This window comes from Dioscorea cayenensis, chromosome 8, assembly GCF_009730915.1.
Source record: "Dioscorea cayenensis subsp. rotundata cultivar TDr96_F1 chromosome 8, TDr96_F1_v2_PseudoChromosome.rev07_lg8_w22 25.fasta, whole genome shotgun sequence".
Taxonomy (NCBI): Eukaryota; Viridiplantae; Streptophyta; class Magnoliopsida; order Dioscoreales; family Dioscoreaceae; genus Dioscorea; species Dioscorea cayenensis.
Window position 1 is genome coordinate 973,550 of NC_052478.1, and position 18,910 is coordinate 992,459.

The 18,910-nt window shown below is 38.8% G+C and overlaps 1 protein-coding gene across 3 annotated transcripts; it reads right to left on the bottom strand.

Annotated features, from left to right (window-relative positions):
- Window positions 1–596: 596 nt before the first annotated feature.
- On the bottom strand, window positions 597–3,650 carry LOC120266433 (indole-3-acetic acid-amido synthetase GH3.6-like). Of its 3 annotated transcripts, none has more exons than XM_039274061.1 (4): window positions 3,271–3,650; window positions 2,246–3,147; window positions 1,531–2,135; window positions 597–818 (listed from the first exon to the last, which is right to left on the bottom strand). In XM_039274061.1, exons 1-3 carry the CDS (start codon window positions 3,576–3,578, stop codon window positions 1,552–1,554), a joined length of 1,794 nt encoding a protein of 597 aa, XP_039129995.1. In that variant the 5' UTR covers window positions 3,579–3,650; the 3' UTR covers window positions 597–818; window positions 1,531–1,551. The 3 variants fall into 3 exon arrangements, with proteins under 3 accessions (XP_039129995.1, XP_039129993.1, XP_039129994.1); XM_039274059.1 differs by having other exon boundaries at window positions 597–826; XM_039274060.1 differs by lacking the exon at window positions 597–818 and having other exon boundaries at window positions 1,486–2,135.
- Between the last annotated feature and the right edge of the window lie 15,260 nt (window positions 3,651–18,910).

Sequence of the window (18,910 nt, forward strand, 5' to 3'; positions counted from 1 at the left end):
AATTGTTGCTAATTCACATTTAGATTTCATAGAGTGCATTGCAATCGTTGGATGTTTGTATTAGCAGTGTGCTGGATTAGTTACTATTCACCATTGCAAGAGGGAGTAGTATATTTTAGGATTTCTCTCAGTTTAATAGGATTGCTATCTAACAACCTTTGTTCTAAACTTATAAAACCCTAGAGGGATTTTATGCTCGAGCATCCCCTCTCCCCTTGTTTACTCGATCGATTCTATTTCCGTATTTGTGATTTCTATTTTTCATTCTTCTATTCACGTTCACACATCATATTTTTTGGTAAGCTAGTTTTCAGAATTAGAATTAGTACAAGTACGCTCTATTTTTCTGTGGATCGATACCTTGCTTTTGAGCACACTTTTAATTGGAGCGTATGCTAATTGCGTCTACTATCAATAGACCAAAACTCATACCGTCACCAATGAAAATAGGTAGAGATGGTTGTGATGCACTCACGACATTACTACCAGCTGTTATTGTGGTCTGATGGCTTTGATACCATAATTGTTTGAGATCAAAAAGTAATAATTAAGCCGGTAGGTATAATATAGAGATGGTACCAATGCTAGAAGATATTGGCTAGTTTTTCTTATTCAAATAGACAAAGATCATATGCCTTTTAACCAGGCTTACAAGATAAAGGTAACGTTCAACTAACAACCCTATTCACCAAATCATTATTCTAGGAACTGCATTAATAACAAACTGATGACCAAGTCTCTTGACTTAATTATAATGCACATTCTCCATCTGACCATAAGAAACATACTCGCATGGCTGCGACACAAGCATCTAGCTTCTGAATACCTTCAACAAAAGAAACCAACTTAAACGCCATTTAAGCATTTGCGACGGTCACTGGTCATAGCAAAAAGTAGTTTTTCTTGTAGTAGTAGAGCTGTCGAAACGGGTCAACCCGTTTGGGTTAGGGTTATGGGTGGGGCTTGGCGGGGCGGGCTAGCCCGCCCCTTTAATTTACTAAATTTTTTTAAAAAAAAAAAGATTAAATGAGGATAAATGTTTTAGGTGCTTTATGTAATATCATGGTCTTAATTTTTTTTTTTATCTACAGTTGTTCAATTCATAGGGACTTTTGAATGTTGGGTTAATTGGTTAACTTGGTTGGATATATTGTTATATACTTGTTTTATTGTTTTAGTTGTGTGATTTATTATAACCTTATATGTAAAATATTTTTTGAAATATGTCTTTTGTATTATGTTTTGTGTTTTAATAAATATCTTTTGGTTTGGTTTGGTTTGTTAAAAAAAAAATCAATATATAAAATATATAATTTTTAAATGTTTTAATATTTTTAGTGGGCCGGCCTGCTCAACCCGCCAAATGGTGGGCCGGACCACCCCATCCCGCCAAATGGCTGGTTTTGTAGTCCAGTGCCGGCCTCGCCTCACAGCCCTGGCTCGATGCTCTAATTAAACATAACAATAACGACAGTAAAAAAATAATAATAATAATAATAATAAGCTCATTAAGACAAAGATAACCAATACCAGTTTCTCCACAGTTACTTTCTAGTCGTCCTTGATCCATTGCTTGTACCCAGGAACCCATTTAGGGCATTTTGGACTGAAATAGTTTGACGACACCTTTGCGTCCAGAAGTTCAACAATAAGTTCAGACTTCACACAACGAGGAGCCTTGTAGTGGTTAATGGATGCCCCTTGACTCAAGGCATAGTCCATCAACTTATCAAAAGTCCCATCTTCAACAATCTTAAGCTCTAATGGTCCTATGGATCCATCTGCCGTCCTTCCCTGGCGGTACACACTGTTGAGTGATTCCTCAATAGCAAGGCAACAATCCTCAAAGACAGAAGGAGGGATTGCTCTGGAAGCAAGCCGGAGCTCCCAGTACAAGACATAGTGCCCTGGGATTGTGGTTGTGTCTGCATAACTAGTGTATTCAAATAGAGTTGCTCCAAATGGCTCCAGGTGGTTCACAGCATTCTTCACCGCCGCATGGAGCTCTACTTCATCCGTCTTGTCTGAATCTATGCTCAATGCCACGTTCTTCCGACAAACGAAGTTGAATTGTGGTGCCTTATTCTTGAATCCGGCAACCCTAAGCACGTCACCAACTTGATACCGATACAAACCTATACATATATCAACACAATGAACCAACATATATATATATATATATATAACATCAAAATTTAGGAAGAATGATATGATTGAAACTATTATATGCACACATAGGAATTACCGGCATAGGTGGTGACAACAAGCTCATATTCCTGGCCAAGCTTCACGTCTACAAGATCCACCAGGTCATGATGGTCTAGAGTCTCATCGTTGGAGTTGTTTCTGTGGACGGGAAGAAACTCAAAGTAGCCCATAGTGGGAATGAGAGTGTAGGAGACCTCACTAGGCTTTCTCATTGGATTAAGATTAAGACCGAAGTAACACTCAGACGAAGCATAACTGGTGCAAGCCAAGGGGAGGCCACCACTGTAAAAGTCTAGGGTTGGTATGTACTGTGACATAGTTCCGGTGACAATCACGTCAACGTACTTAGTATTAGGCCAAAGGCGAAGAATGATTCCCTGCCAAGATTCCTTCCTGCACTCAGTTTCAATGAAACTGGCGAGGCTTGGGTTCGGCTTGAGCACCTTCATCACAGCTTCTCTCACGGCGCTGTCCGTGATCTCCTCGTCTAATGTCCCTGTAAGGATGTCATGTGCCAGCCGTGGCCAGTTCTTTTCAAGAAAATTTATGGCTCTAATGAAAGCGGAGGCAAACACAGCACCAACTCGAAGAACCAGAGAGTTCTCGAGCAACCCACAAAGCAGCTGAGCATACATGGATTGATAAGAATCAGAGCATAGAATAGCCTCGTTTGGGCTGGTGTAAACGTTGTAAGGATCAAAGGATCGTTCAACGAAATGCCGGCTCTTGCACTGGCTAGTGAGCGCTGGACGAGCAAGCAGTCCTCCAGGGGTCCTTGCCTCTGACTTCACAAACAACAAGTACATTCCCTTGCCTTTGTCCAGCCCCGGCACGTATTGGTTCATCACCGGCATCAAGAGGCTGTAAATCAGTGACCGCCGATCAAGGTCGTCTTCAATAGTCGGCATCAGCTTCCTTTCTCCACCAGACGTGCCAGAGCTGCATATACATAAACTTCAACCTCTTAATATGCATCGATCAACATGTATGGTATGGTATATTTAGACCAATCTCTTAATTAGATATATTATATATTTATACATAATTGCGAAAAAGAGATACCTTGTCAGGAACTCTGAGATGGGGCGGCTGCAGAGAATGGGAGACTTGTCACCGTTGGCGATGCGAAGGATGTCAGGCTGGAGATCTTCGTATTTGACCATGGGCATGAGCTTTTTGAAGGAGGCGATGTCATCGCCTGCACCGTTCAAGCCATGGCGATGCAAGTACTCGGTCTTGGAGTTTTGCTTCAGGATCTCTGACAGCACACGGTTTTGGACCTCACCGGCATTGGTTGTCACGTCCTCAATGAACTCAAGTGCTTTCTTGTGCTCGTTGGGGATGGTGGAGGTATTGGGAGCTTCCTGCATGGTGCACAAAAGGAGAATGGGAGTAATAGTAGCAGTAACAGCTAGCAGCAGCGATAGTAATGGCTTGTATGCTTGTTGTGAATGGTGTGAGAAAGCAATGAGGCTCAATGAAGGTGTTTATATAGACAGGAAAAGTGCCCTTTTGCATCCTACTCATGCTCTTCAAACCATACAATGCACGGATGAAAATTATTGTTATTTTTTTTTTAATTATACTCCCACTCACTATGTCTTGATTTGATTGCCGTAAAAAACAAAACAATGAGCTCGGTGATTTACGACAGGAAGCAAAAGGGTGGGTGGGGTTTTTACCGGCAACTGCATGCTTCCAGTAAATATTATATGGATTGAGGGAGTAATCATAAATAAAAAAAATTATGATCACTCCCTTTTTCACCGGCAACTGCAACTGCATTCCTTCCCTTTTTTTGCTTTTTTAATTACCAATATACTTTTAATAAATAAAAAAATTATTTCTATAATACACCCCATGTTATAACTAAATCATTTTTTTAATTAAATACATCCTATAATTAAATTAATTTATGTCATTAAAATATTTAATTAGTATAATTAAATAAAAATATTTTTAAACTTTTATTAATCATAATTAAAATAGACTTCAAAATTTTTTTTAGGAAAGTAAAAATTTTGTCCATTTTAATTTTCATGAAACCGTAGTTAAAATATATATTTAATTAAATATTTAATCATAAAAATTAAATTAGATAGTAGTTAAATGGATTAATTATTTTAATAATTATAATAAAACATATAATAATTAAATTAGACTTTATTTAAAATATTTAATTATAATAATAAAAATGAATAATTTTGTTTAAATTATTTTATAAATTAAAAAATTAATTATTCTTAAATATAATTAACTTTGGTACTATACTAATATTATTCATTTACATTAAAGGATATAAAAGTAATTTTACATGATTTCTCTTTCTTACTTTTTTTTTTATTCCCACTTTTTATTCCTTCCAACCAAACACTATCTTCATTCATATCCCTATATTTTTATTTACATCCCCAATCCCCATCCACCACTCCCATTCCCATTCCCAATCCCATGCCTATTCCGTGAACCAAACGGAGGGTAAAATACTTTAAGTGAAGTTTGGTGAATAATTCCGCTGATAGTTTAGTAGTAATCCACTATATATATATATATATAGTGAATAATCCACTATATATATTGCGATTAGGTTCAGTTATATTTTTCAATTTTGGTGTAGATTAATTTTTATGTGAGATGAATAATATTTTTTTTACAAGATTATATTAGGGGCTAATTATTAAAATATTGCATTTCTTTAAATTATTTTTTAAATTGCGTATTTCCAAAATTATTTACAGAATTAAGTATTTTATATTTTTTTTAAAATTAAAGGTTCCACTATATTTTTTTTAATATTTAAATATTATTTTTTAAAAGAAAGAGGGCCTCTTATTTTTTTTAATATTAAGTTTTTATTTTTAAATATTTATTTCCGTAAATAATTAAGGAAATTCGTAATTTGAGAAATAATTTGAAGAAGTGCAATATTTTAATCAATTAGCCTTTATTAGGAGTTGTTAAATCATAAGAATAAGAGAGATTGAGAGTAGCAGAGTTGAGAAATAATGAGATTAAGAGAGCATGAGACTCAGAGAGTTTGGAAAGATTAATAATTGGTAAAAACTAAATAATGTGGGGATGAGGGGTATATATAGAAGTTTATAAAAAATTTAAACAAAATTGACTTTTTTCAAAATTTAAATTTTGAATTAAAAAAATAAAAAATCCCCAACGGCTATTAAAGCCGTTGCGGAACAACGGCTATCAACCCGCCGAGTTACCTGCCGAGTTGGGAACCGGGTTGCAACCCGGTTCCAAGCCGGGTCTGACCCGGCCAGCCAGTTACAATTCGTTGAACCGCCTGCCAGGTTACTGGCACGGTGGGCCGGTTCTGCATGTACCGGGTACAGGCTGGGCTGGGTTTCCGGACGAGCTGTGCCCACCACTACCAATATATATGGCCACATAGAAAATGTATGTATATACAGACATGCATATATGCCAAACAAAATGAGGGAGCCCGTGTTTACACCGCTGGTTAAATTAAGCAGTGACAACATAGATTTCGTCTTCAATTTACCAAATTTTTACTATTATTATTTATGGAAGACAAATAAAAATATTTTAATTGTATGAAAAAATATTAAAAGTAATTACAAAGAAGTAGTTATTCAAATAAAAAATATTTATATGTGGAAAAGATCATAATGATATCTAAGAAGTATATATTATGTAATTTTTATTTTCTTTTATATTTATTAAATATCAACTAAAAGCAAAGATAGTTGATATAAAATTCACATGTATCCTGAAAATGGATGGTTTTCTCTTGAAATCTCAATAGCTAAAATTCTTAATCTTTAGTAAATTTTTTTTGTGGTTTACAATGATACATGTATTATATCATATTTATAAGCCAACTGATTAGGAGACAAAATTTTATTTTGTCTAACTGTATGTAACTGTGAAGAAGTCAGAAATATATCACTTGTTCAGTGATTTGTGTTAGTTCCGCTGGTGTGGTTTGTCGATTTAGTGAACACTTAAACACTCATAGAAATCTCACACAAACCAAATCAAAAAGAGGGACACAAAGTTGGTAACCCAGTTCGGCGTCAACTCGATCACTTACATTTGGGGGCCTAAACCCGGAGATAAACAATCCACTAAAAGAGATGAAAATACATGAGTACAAACACTTTGTCACTCACACTCACAAATAAAAATCACTACCCTCTCTAGATTGTCTATTGTCCGAACTATCTCAAGGTCTCATCAATCGCATAATCTCAAAACAAGGTAGCTTATATAGGTGCCTCAACGTCCCAAAAATAATCCATACCTCTTTTAGAATCCCCGGGGCTACTAACTTTAGAACATTCCAAAATTAGTTGTTGCAACCAAGGTTGTCGGACCCGGCCCAGGCATTGACCTGGCCAAGGCAACGGGTCAAGGGTCGATGGGTTCGACCGGTCGAACCGGGTCAATAATAAAATATTAAAAAATTTATAATAATAATTAATATTAATAATAATAAAAAATAATATAACTTATATTTTAATAATTAAAAAACACAATTAATTTAATATTAGATTTAAAATTTAAATTATATATTTTTTATTTTAAAAATATCTAAAATATAATTTTAATATTTAAAATTTTAGTTTTATCATATACTATCATTTATCATTGGTTTTTAAAAAATATAAAATATTAAAAAAATATATCTCTTTTAGGGTTACACTGAGACTCACAGAAAACATAAAAATAAAAAATAAAAACACTTCGACTCTCTCAGTCGCTCTCTTGCCCTGAGTTCCTCTCTCTCGGCCACCCTATCTCTGTTCTTCTCCTAACTTCCTCTCTCTCTCTCTCTCTCTCAGGCGCGCTCTCTCTTCTCCCTCGCTTCCTCTCTCTTTCTCTCTCACAACCGCCCTCTCTCTTGTCTTCTCCCTGCCTATCTTTTGTTTTTTTTTTTTAGAAAAAATTATTTTTTTCCAACCCATCAACCGCCCGGGTTCACCGATTTTCGGGTTAACTGGCAGGATCACCCTGTTTTTTGGCCGGTTTTCTTTGATAAGTATAACCGGATCAGCCTCATGACCGGTTCATGGTTTTTCTGATTAAACCGACCAGGCCAATCCGGGTTTAACAACACTGATTAAACCCATTAACCACTACTTACACTTGCAACATGGCCTTAATTGTTGACTTGACTGAGTTAACCTCCCGGTCATACTTAGTTCGAGTCGATGCAGCCAAATCTCCCTATCCTGACTACCGGCAACTATTCTACCACCTCAGTTATTCACCACGCAGTCCCCTCGCAAGGGGGACACGACTTTGTGCATCTTCAACAAACTACCTGTCGCGGTATAATTGATTAGGGTTACATATTACATGAATATTTATACAAACCCTACCCGGTACAATTTAACAAAATACATGTCGCTCCGTTCCGCTCCGCTCCAGCTTTTGCCCATTCACCCTTGTATATGAGCCATATACAACAGAATCATTCACAAATGGTGAGAATTTGAATCACAAGTGAAGACACATTTTCTGAAAGTGTAAGTAGTGGTTTTAGCGTCGTGTGCGTGGACCCCTCCTCCTCTTGCTCCGCAGATTTGCGTCTGCCCTCTATTTTTTTAGTGATCGCGGGTGATTGGTAGTTAGATCCCCACTGTAATCATTCACGAAAACGATGAGAGTTCGAATCACGTACCAGTGAAGACACATTTTTGAAAGTGTAAGTAGTGGTTTCAGTGTCTACGTGTGCGTAGAACCCTCCCCCACTTCCTCCGAAAAGATTTGTACATATCTCTGTTTTTTTAGCGGCCTAATTGCTCCACTTGGCACAAAAAAAAATTAAGGCATGTGTGGACGTCTTGTTGCCATGTGTCAATAAGTAGTTTGTCGAGGATCAAAACCAAGAGGGAGGAAGGGCGTTGCAGACTGTGAAACATGTCATAAGCTACTAATGAGAAGATAAGAAGTAGTTGTGCAATCAGCACACACGAAGAAACCTTTGAACATTTTGCTTGAATATATTGGAGTTGGAGATCGACTAGGCTTCTTCCATGACTTTCTTGGCCCATGAAATGAGTGATGGATGTTGTCTGCTTCATCATAAAAGTCTGATTGAAAAGTTGGTTTTGTTTCCATTAATGAATCTTCCAAAACAGACTTATCACGTGCCGACCTTACTAACTTTGTCAAGTTATAAGCATTGAAAAAGAACTCAAACGTGTATCCATGGTGAACCTGCCATTAAAAGAGATTTGGAAATTATTGGGAACCACGGACATGATTTGAGGCCTGAAATATATAATACTAGTTGACTAGACTTGATCTGACTCGAAATGTAGTGAGAAATCTGTCTGGCTTGATTTTTATTTCAAAATATTAATAAAAAAAAATTTAGAAGCAAGTTGTAACCACAATTTAGTAGGAGACATGGTTCATTTCAAGAATTGTAGTTTTGTACCACAGTTTTGTCATGGATTGGATCACAACAATGGAAGCAAGACATGATTTGAGATCTTGAATTGAAGTCGACTAGACCTGATCTGACAGTATAAATCTTATATGAGTGATGAATGTATGGTTTACTTGTAACGCAGGAATAAGAGTTGGCCAAATATACTTTTTGTACAAGTTGGGCTAATTAAGTAGACTTATTTCTCAAGTCCAAAGCCCAAACTCACTGTATAGACCATGTCATCATTCAACACCTAATATTTGAGTGAGTGCCCACTGTTAATTTATTTACTTCAATTGTTTTGATCTCTGTCACAAATAAAACAAGTGACAAAACACATGAAGCTAGCACATTTTCTTGAATATAATGAAATAAATAAATAAATAAATCTTGATAAAGTTGAGGCCCTCTGTCAATTACTTTTTTTTTTAAAAGATGGATAAACCACATGCATTAAATATAAAAGAAAATGATACAAAAGTCTTCCGACCTATCGGTCAGCAACGACCAACAACAGACACAACAAGCCCACTAGAAGTGGGCACACAAAAGCCACCCCCCAGGCAAAAACATCTCGCCATTACACATACAAATCAACACTACTCCAAGCCCTGAACAGAATCCCATCCACTAGGAGTAGCTCCATTGGTGAGAACATCATGTTGCCCAGAGAACGCCAAGCTGCGACAGATAGTAGCGGCGTGCTCATCAAAACCCGCTTGATGGGAAGAAGGGGCCACAGAAAACCACAGGATTAGAACATGGGCAATCTTCGAAATAACATAATGAGGTGACAATGTAACAACATTAAAAATGCAATCATTCATAGTAAGCCAAACATGCCACACGATCGCTTTGACCACGATGACTCCTAACGAGCGCAAGCGAGGCCGAAGAGTACAACACCAAGATCCCCACACCTCCTCCAAAGCAGATGGAGGCTCAGGTAGACCAAAGAAGAGAATGAAAAAACTCCAAATGGGTTGCACAAACTGGCAACGCATGAAAAGATGATCCACCGATTCGCAGTCCGCATGACACAGAACACACGTAGTGGTAGGTATAGACGATTACATCGTCTGACAGCCAAATTAACAAGAGTGAGGATCATATTTCTCCAAGCGAGCCAGTTGAAGATATTGATCTTTTGCGGATAGGAGGAGTTCCAGATTGCCTTGGCCACCTGACATTTTACACCTCCATCACTTAGGAAAGAATAAAAGGATTTAACTGAAAAGCGCCCATTAGCAGTTAGGGTCCACCATTTGAAATCTTCCTCATGTGTATCCCCCGAAGGATGAACTCCTCCAAAAAATGCCCCACTTCCAGATCCTCCCTAAACAGAGCCAGCTCTAGCCAATGGATCAGCTCCCTGATAGTGCCATTTGGGTTGTCCGACTCAGAAAACAAATCAGGCCAAATATTCATAGGAGCTCGTCACTTTAGCCATTTGTCCTTCCAGAATAAAGATTTGGACCCACCACGGACAATTTGCTCAGTGCATCCCCTTAGAGCCGGCAAACAGCAAAAAATGCCATAGTTGTGCAACACAATCGGCAATCCACACCAGTCCGCGTCAGTTGTCAACTTCCACCACCACATACCGAGGAGGGCAGCATTGAACACCTTCAGATCAAGGATACCCCACCCACTAAGATCACGTGGTCTGCATATGGTTTTTCAACCAACTAACCGACACTTGGGCTTATCAATAACCGGCCCAGTCCACAAAAAGTCCCTTCTGATCCTGTCGATTTTTTTAACGACCCAGCTAGAAAGTCAAAAAATCGACATCCAATACGTAGGAATAGCTGATAAAACAGAGTTCAGCAGGGTTAACCGACCACCAAAAGACAAGTGTCGAGCTTTCCAGGAGGTCAAACGATCTCGAACCTTAGCAATAAGAATTTCCCAGTCAAGATTCCTCGGTCTTCTTCTCGAAATAGGGATACCCAAATAAGTTACCGGAAGACGACCAACCGCACAACTAAAAGTCTGTGCCGCAGCCTGGCTCGGGAGCTGGTCAAGCCGAGATGAGAATAAACATGTCTTCGAGAAGTTAGTTTGCAGACCTGTCATACCTTCAAAAAGGTACAACAACAGCTTGATGATACGCAGATCCTCTAAACCCCCAGTATTTAGAATAAGTAAGTCGTCAGCATAGTGCAAGTTGCACATCCTTCCATGATTGCCCAACGGCACACCGACCAGTACTCCCGAAAGCAACGCGCGAGAGAACATCGTCCCAAGCACATCCATCACAAGAACGAAGAGCAACGTGGAGAGAGGGTCCCCCTATCTCAATCCCCGACCATACCGCACATAACCGCTAGGCGAGCCATTAATCAGGATAGAGGCCTTAGAGGAGAAGAAAAGAGTTTGAATCCAACCCACCCAACGACCACCAAAACCCCTAGCTTCTAGCAAGTCGAATAAGAAATCCCAATCAACTGAATTAAAAGCCTTGGAAAAATCCACCTTGAGAATATGGCCTAGGAGCCTGCGTTTGTGGATGCTAAAGATCAATTCCTCAGCAGTGGCAATATTATCGATGATGCACCTGCCTTTGATAAAAGCCGATTGCGAATTGTCAACAAGGAAGCAGATAACCTTGCTTAATCTTGTAGCTAAAATTTTGGAAATGCTTATAAGTGTTGAATTAATCAAACTGATAGGCCTATAATCGGAAGGCAACTCCGGCACTTCCACCTTAGGAATTAAAGTTATGCAAGCCCAGTTGATACGTTCAATATTGGCCCTACCGAAATAGAAGTCCACACAGAGTACCACTAACTCCGTTTGAACTACCTCCCAAAAACGTTGGAAAAAATTGATAGGAAAACCATCCGGTCCCGGTGCTTTATCGGCCCCCAACTCGAAGACGGCCCATTTTATCTCCTCAACTGAGAAAGGAGCCTCAAGTTTTGACAAATCCACTGAGGCCTTAAGCGAGAGAAGGTGCTGTCAGTTTATCTTAAATCTGAAATCTCTCTGACGTTCAAACTAGGCTCTGAATCCAGAGATGAAAATCCGACCAATGTCTAGAGGATTAACAAACTGTGTCCCCTCATGGATAATTCTAGGAATGAAATTTCTATTCTTCCTACCATTTGCCACAACGTGGAAGAATTTAGTGTTTGCATTCCCCTCTTTGAGCTAATTTACTCTGGACCGCTGTCTCCAGTAGATTTCCTCCTGCCTTCTGATCTGCTCCAACTCATGCAGGAGAGACTGCTCCTTGGCTAATTCATCCGAGCAAAAAGGGTTGCTCTCTTTAGCCACGTCAAGAGCATCCAACTCACTCAAAAGAGCAAGTTTTTTAAGCTTAATAAATCCAAAATTGGTTCGGGCCTAGTGTCTAAGCTTTTTCTTCAACCAAGCCACTTTCTTCGTAATAACAAAGGCACCGCAACCAAAGGAGGCTTCCTCAATCCACCATTGTTGAATCAGCTCATGGAAGCCCTACATAGTGCACCATGCCATAAACGGAAAGGCCTGGGCAATGAAAAATGTTCCCCACTTCAAGACGAATCGGGACATGATCAGATCCAAGCCTAGGTAGACTGGTCTGAATTGTCCTAGACAAGCACAATCCAAAGTCATAGTTGACCAAAAAGCAATCTAATTTCACCTAGATCGGGTCGGATTGACCATTAGTCCAAGTAAACCTTCTACCAACAGCGGGAGGTTCGAACAAGGAGAGATCGTTCAGAAGGTAATTTGCCTGACGAATGTCATCCAAACAGGGAGGCCCAGATTATTTATCATTAACAGAGAAAATCGCATTAAAATCCCCACATATAACCCAGGGGAGGTCCACCCCACCACCACTCCTCCTAATTTCCTCCCAAATGGTTAATTTAAGCGAGCAGGCGTTTGGACCATACACAGAACTACAAAACCACCGAAGGTTGTCCCTCTTACAGCAAAATTCTACAGTTAAGCAGAACTCACCGGTAAAAAGCACCTTACCCATCAGGAGAGAGCTATTCCATCCAATAACAACACCCCCTACCGACCCGCGTGCGGGCAAGAAAGCAAAGTTGTCTAATTTGGGGCCTCCAACTTCACGCCAAATAGCATTAGGGATTTCTGCCAGTTTGGACTCTTGAAGGCAACATACATCCGCACAATGTAACAAATAACAAGGAATCATTTGGCCGGTCTACCTAGACCCCTAACATTCCAGGAGACAATATTCATAACAAAACTAAAAAATGACAGACGGACCTAGGAGGTCTCCGCAGGTGGACCTAACAGGTCTCCACGGCGGACCTAACAGGTCTCCGCCGACCCCCTAGAAGGGGCAGAATTTTTCTTTTCTAACAATCGAATGTGAGCAAAACAATCAGATTTATGTGAACAGGAATTAGTAAATTCAATGCCACAAGAAGAACAATAACAATCTAATTGAGCATCAGTCAAGTCATTTAGAAGCAGGGGTTAGCAGAAGTACCTTCGCGGAGCTCGTCGCGAGTACACTTCTTCTTCACTGACCTGGGGGGTTCTGGAACAAAACCCGCATCTTCAGTCCACCTGGATGATGGCTTTTTCTGCCGTTTGCTTCTTCTAGCTCCTGGAGGTTGGGGATGCTGGTCTTTAGGAGGGTTAGACCGGAACCCAGGTAAAAGAGATCTAATAGACTTCTCAAAATCAAATTCAGATTCTTCTGTCTCATAGTCCACTTCTGGGAGATCCTCACCAGAAGGTGAACCACATAAGGAGAGCTCATTACTTGGGTCATCAACAGGGCCCACATTCACCGCAAGTTGGGGGGCAGGTATAGCAGCATCTTTTGGCACTGGCTCAAAGGATAATGGGAATCCCGAGGCAACTGTAGCGGGGCAGGTTGTTTCGAAGCGGTACCCAGCTCATCCCCTGGTACCCCCCAAAAAATGTTCTCAATACGAACACCGGGTTGGTTAGAGCTACTGATCGCCTTCCGCTGCGCAACAACGGTCCAAACATTCGGTCCCATGGCCCTACATTCGTGATCCCCAACCACCTTTAAGTCCTCCACACCCACCGTCACTTGACCCACCAAATTAATGGGCCTCACCTCAGGCCAACTACAGTTCAATCCGGGATTGATCAAAATAGAGTCAAGCTTGCCAAGATCCGTGCTCATAAAGTAGATAAATCTGGGCCGCACCTCTGTCAATTACTCTCCAAAGTTTTTTTTATAAAGCAGATAAATCACAATGCATTAAATAAATACAAAGTACAAAAATAGAGTACAACATAATCTGAGCGCCACTCCTGTTTAATCCTAGCCGTTGATGTTATTTAATCATAGCCATTGATTTTTATGTTTTAAGTTTTTCAAAACCCTAGTCACCGCTTCAGCGCTTTGTCTACTTCTCACTTAGTCTCGCCGTTTAAGAAAAAATTGAGATCTTCTAACAAAAACGAGGAACTCACCTCCATGGATGCTTGATTTCGAGTGTTTGAAGTAAGATTCAGAAATTTTCTGTAGAGATCCCTCTTCAATGTTGGGAGACCTAAAGACAAAAATTGGAAGAGATCAAAACAACAAAATTGTACTGCCAAATTTTAGAATTTTTGCCCTTGTAATTTGTCAGATATGATTTTATTAGTAAATTATTTCGGATTGGATGTCTGTGCAGAACATCAAGATTGATGGGTATTTTGATGGTCATAAAGATTAAATTGGGTAAGGTTAAAAATAGTAAAGTTGTTTATTATTAAGTTATCTGATTGTCAGTAAAATATCTCTAATTTTGGGGATATAGATTGAGATATATGCATGTTTAAAAGGGGTATGTAGAAATTGCAAGTCTACCGGAATAGCCGGGCATTCAATTAAATGTTATGCATTGAGTAATGCTCTAGACCATGTGAATTTTGGATATGTCATAGCCTTTGTTGTCTAACACCCTTAGAATTTATAATGTGGTGATTTTGGAAAAGATAAACAATGTATGAATTAGTACTCATGGGTCATGATATAATTTGAATTTGACCTTTAGAGTGAGTAAATGCTATTATACCCCTGGAAATAACCAATATTTGGAAGAGCAAAGTGATAGTTTGATCTTTTGCATTTATATTATTATTTCAATTGTCTTGCTTGTGTTAAATAGATTTTTGATATCCTTGAAAATAATTCTCAAATTTAGGGTATTCTGAGGAAACTTATTCGATTTGGGATTTGGAGTTTTTGGCACTAATGAAGTAAGTATCCCTCATATAAATCCTATTATATGAATATACTTGAAAATTCTAGTTTTCTTAACTTTTGAAATTTTTGAGAAAAATAATTATTATTTTGATTTATGTTTTGAATTATTTATTTATTATTATTTTCAGAATTACTTAAATTTTTTAGAATTTTGAGTTACTGATATTTTATTTTGGATTAGAATTATAAAGGTTTAAATATTTATTTCTAAAGTTTTTGATAGTTTATCTTAATACTTATTATTTAAATTCTGAATTTTAGATTTTTTTTTAGTTAATTTTTGATTAATTATTATTAATTTTTTTTAAAATTATCTGTTCATGTTTAGATTCAAATAATTGATTTATTTTGATATGATCAAATGGGATCATGCTTTAGCCGAAAAATTACTCGTATTTTGCCCAATCTGAATTTTAAATAGTTTATTGTTTTGTGAACACGAAGTATTTTGATATAGAAACTATCAAAATACTTCATGTTCTAACCCTGTCACTGGAAATTAAACTGACCATGTCGATATGTACTCTGATATATAAACTATAATTTCCCACTCGGTGAAGAATAACGGCCTCTGATAATTCTGGCTCGGTTCACCGAGGGTAAAAATATAACCTCTGATAATTCTGGCTCAGGTCACCGAGGATAAATATATGAATTCTGTTATTTTGTTTTTGTAATAATTATTTCGGGACCTATATGCCCGGTTTTTGACATCTGTATTTATTTGAAATAAATTTGATTTCTGATTTTTTATTATGATAAATTCAAATTTTATAAATGATTCCTATATTTTTTAGTGGGTACTTATTGGGATGTTAAGATCATAAATGTTGTTGATATCTCTTTTCTATTCAAAGGTAGAGTTGAGTGGCGGATAGTTTAGCAAGGATCATTGGCAATCGCCGATTAATTAACTTGTGATATGTCTCATTTATTGTGGGCATTTGAATAAGTTTGTATTGTTTTTGTAAACCACTTAGTTTGTTTCTTTATTCTATTTTGGATTAGGTTTTGAGGTCTTGTATACCTACTTAGTTTCGGCCTTGTAGGTGTAAGGTCGTTTTTGTCGGTGTCCCGGGTCCGTTGAGTCAGGTTCATGGTGTGACACCAAAAAACAGCGAAAGACAATAAGAAACAACAAACCCAAAAAAACAAACTTATGAGACCGTCCACCGAGGGTGGAACAAGAATCAAAACAAAACACACCACCATGAGTGGAGAACAGAAGAAGCTAGTAAAAGGAAAACCACGAGGCGAATATAGCAGAAGAGTCCGAACACTGCCATGCAACGGACCCTAAAGCATCAGGTAGGTGGGTGTACTAGCCGGCGACACCATCGTGACTATAATCAGGGTAGCGCTCCTCACGCGTGAAAGGCCCTGAAAACTGATTACAACTTCTAACTCTCGACGAAGGTTTATCAAACTTCTGCCTCTTGGAATCTGGAACTACATCCACTCAAGTCAAAAATTGATGGTCAATTTTAAGAAAAACATAAGATAATGATAAAGTTGCCGAATTGAAAATGCAATCATTTTTTCCTAGCTAAATTTGCCAAATAATTGCAATAGCAAGCAAAGAGTAGGCAACCTTGAGCATGGCTCCCAAACTAGATACTGTGGCACGTTGAAACCCTAGGACACATGCAAAACGCCTCCAAATGGAGGTGGAAAATCCGCAGCCGAAGAAAAGAAGGTTGCTTTACTCAATGGCACTATGACAGATAATGCAGGTGGCAGTGGCCATCTTATTGCAAGTCTTGCGAACAAATTATCCAACATCAGAATTTTATGATCTCATGCTAGCCAAAGGACCGCATTGATCTTAAGTGGGCATGGACTATTAAAAATGAGGGAAGTTACAATGCATCTAGTCCCTTGATCTATATGCACCGATATATGGATTTGATTGGCCATTAGGAGTCAGCATCCAGGATTTATGATCGCGGATGTCCATGAAAGGCGAATTGCTTTGAAGTTGTCCATGTACGGCTAATACCACATCTGAACCCGGGAGAGAATCTCTATAAGACTCTCACTAACAATGCATTGGGGTGCCACTACCCTCACAAACTCATCAAGCCAGAAATTCTTCAGTGCTTGCCCCATATACCAATTGTCTCAACCGTAACAAAGTGGCGGACCCATTCACAATGATAGGCTACGTGTAGAATTTGAGCACTACTAGAGCTGCTTGGATACCCTGCTAGAAAAAGAACTCCTTCGGATAGGTTTAGGGAAGAGAAGCATGTGCGTGGGGCGGGGGGGGGTCATCTCGAAAATAGTTAAACTTCACAGACGATCCCGGCACCAGTCCTTGGCCTGAGAGCATTTCCACCACCACTTTCTTAGCATGTCCCAATTAAATTCTTTAAGATTGAGAATGCCCCATCCTCCCTACTTCTTGGGGTGGCACAATCTTTTCCAATTAACTAGATGACATTTAGGACTGTCCAGATCCAGACCTCTCCAAAGAAAGTCTCTTCGAATGTATTTAATAGATTTGAGAACCCCTTTTGGTAAGTTAAAAATAGACATCCAGTATGTCGGGATGGCGGAAAAGACCGAGTGAATCAAGTTAAGTCTTCCGCCTAAAGAGAGAAATTTTGTCTTCCAAGTCCTAAGTTTTGCTCTGGTGAGAGCAATAAGTTTTTTCCAATCCTGTTTCCTCGGTCTCCTGCCATGGAACCCCAAGGTAGGTTATGGGCAAGACGTTGGGAAGGCAGTTTAACTTCTGAAAATCATCTTGGCTAGGAGATGAATTAAATTTGGTGAAAAACATGACAGGTTGAAGCACCCTGGAGATGAGAAGAGTGGAAGTGTTTGACGAAATGCTCAAGAGAGCATCCAGGCGTAGAGATGAAAAACACCTGATGATCTCTCACACTTAGTCAAGGGGTCTAACAGACAACAGATGAGATAAAGATAATGAGACCCAATCAACCTTCAGCACTACATTAACTTATATAATAAAGTATTACAGACAGAAAGACAAAACGCTAGCACTCCATTGGCTAACACAAAACTCAACACCCATTGGTCACACTTTAACCTTAAAGTGTGCCTACATTGGTCATCTCCTCACAGCGAGAGATTGACTACTCATTCTCACAAAACACCAACTTCTTCAACTGCCACTTCTCAGGCACCATGCTTCCTTTCCTAATTCGTCAGTGAGCACCCATTCTGGGCCGGAACAGCGCCATCTCCCAGTCCATGTTGTGCGTCCTCCTCACCATGCCTCAGCATCGTCCCTTCCTTGCTATGATCCCACACTCCATGATTGTCCACGCGCGCTACCAACCTGCCCTCTTCAATCACATCATCAACAAAACAGACATGCATGTCTTGTGGAAGTTAATAGGCGGGAAGATGGCAAGTTGATATATGAGAAAACCCATGTACATATGTTTTAAAATTTCCTCCATGAAAGGAAACCTGAAAAGATTGGGCTCTAAGCCCATATATTACCTTTACCTTCTTTTGGTGGACCAAGTAAGATGCCTGAGAACAGTGAGAACTGAGAAGGATTAACGTTTGATGGAGATCATACTCACTTATAAAGGCTTAAAGAAGACACAAGGCATGTGTTCTCATGAGTCATGACACGGACTTAAGAGATAGGTTCTGTATATTTCGTATATATAGTTTCCACCTCATCATGAACAAAAAGCCGTCTCCAACGATGAAAAGATATACCTAAATTAAAAACAGTTTCCTATCACATAATTGTGGTTAATTATTGGTTAATGGTAGGTCTTTTATCAAACGAACTGCGTGTCATTAGTGTCAACCTTATCATTTACTAAGTTGTATATAAAAAAAAGGCCCATGCTTGATTCCTGAGGAGAAAGTTGGTGAAACATGTTAGTTGTTAAACATTATGTCAGCAGAAACTTTAACGTTATTCAAGCTGACATCAATCTTCATAAATTTTAGCCGAGATTAGTGGATCATCCAGTCTTTGGTGTCTGACGAAGAAAAAGATACTTTTTTTTTGTTGTAAGGTCAAAGTAACTCATAGTGATGCAACAAACAGGTCTCTAGAGCAGGTGAAACATTCCTCAGGGTTATGTTAG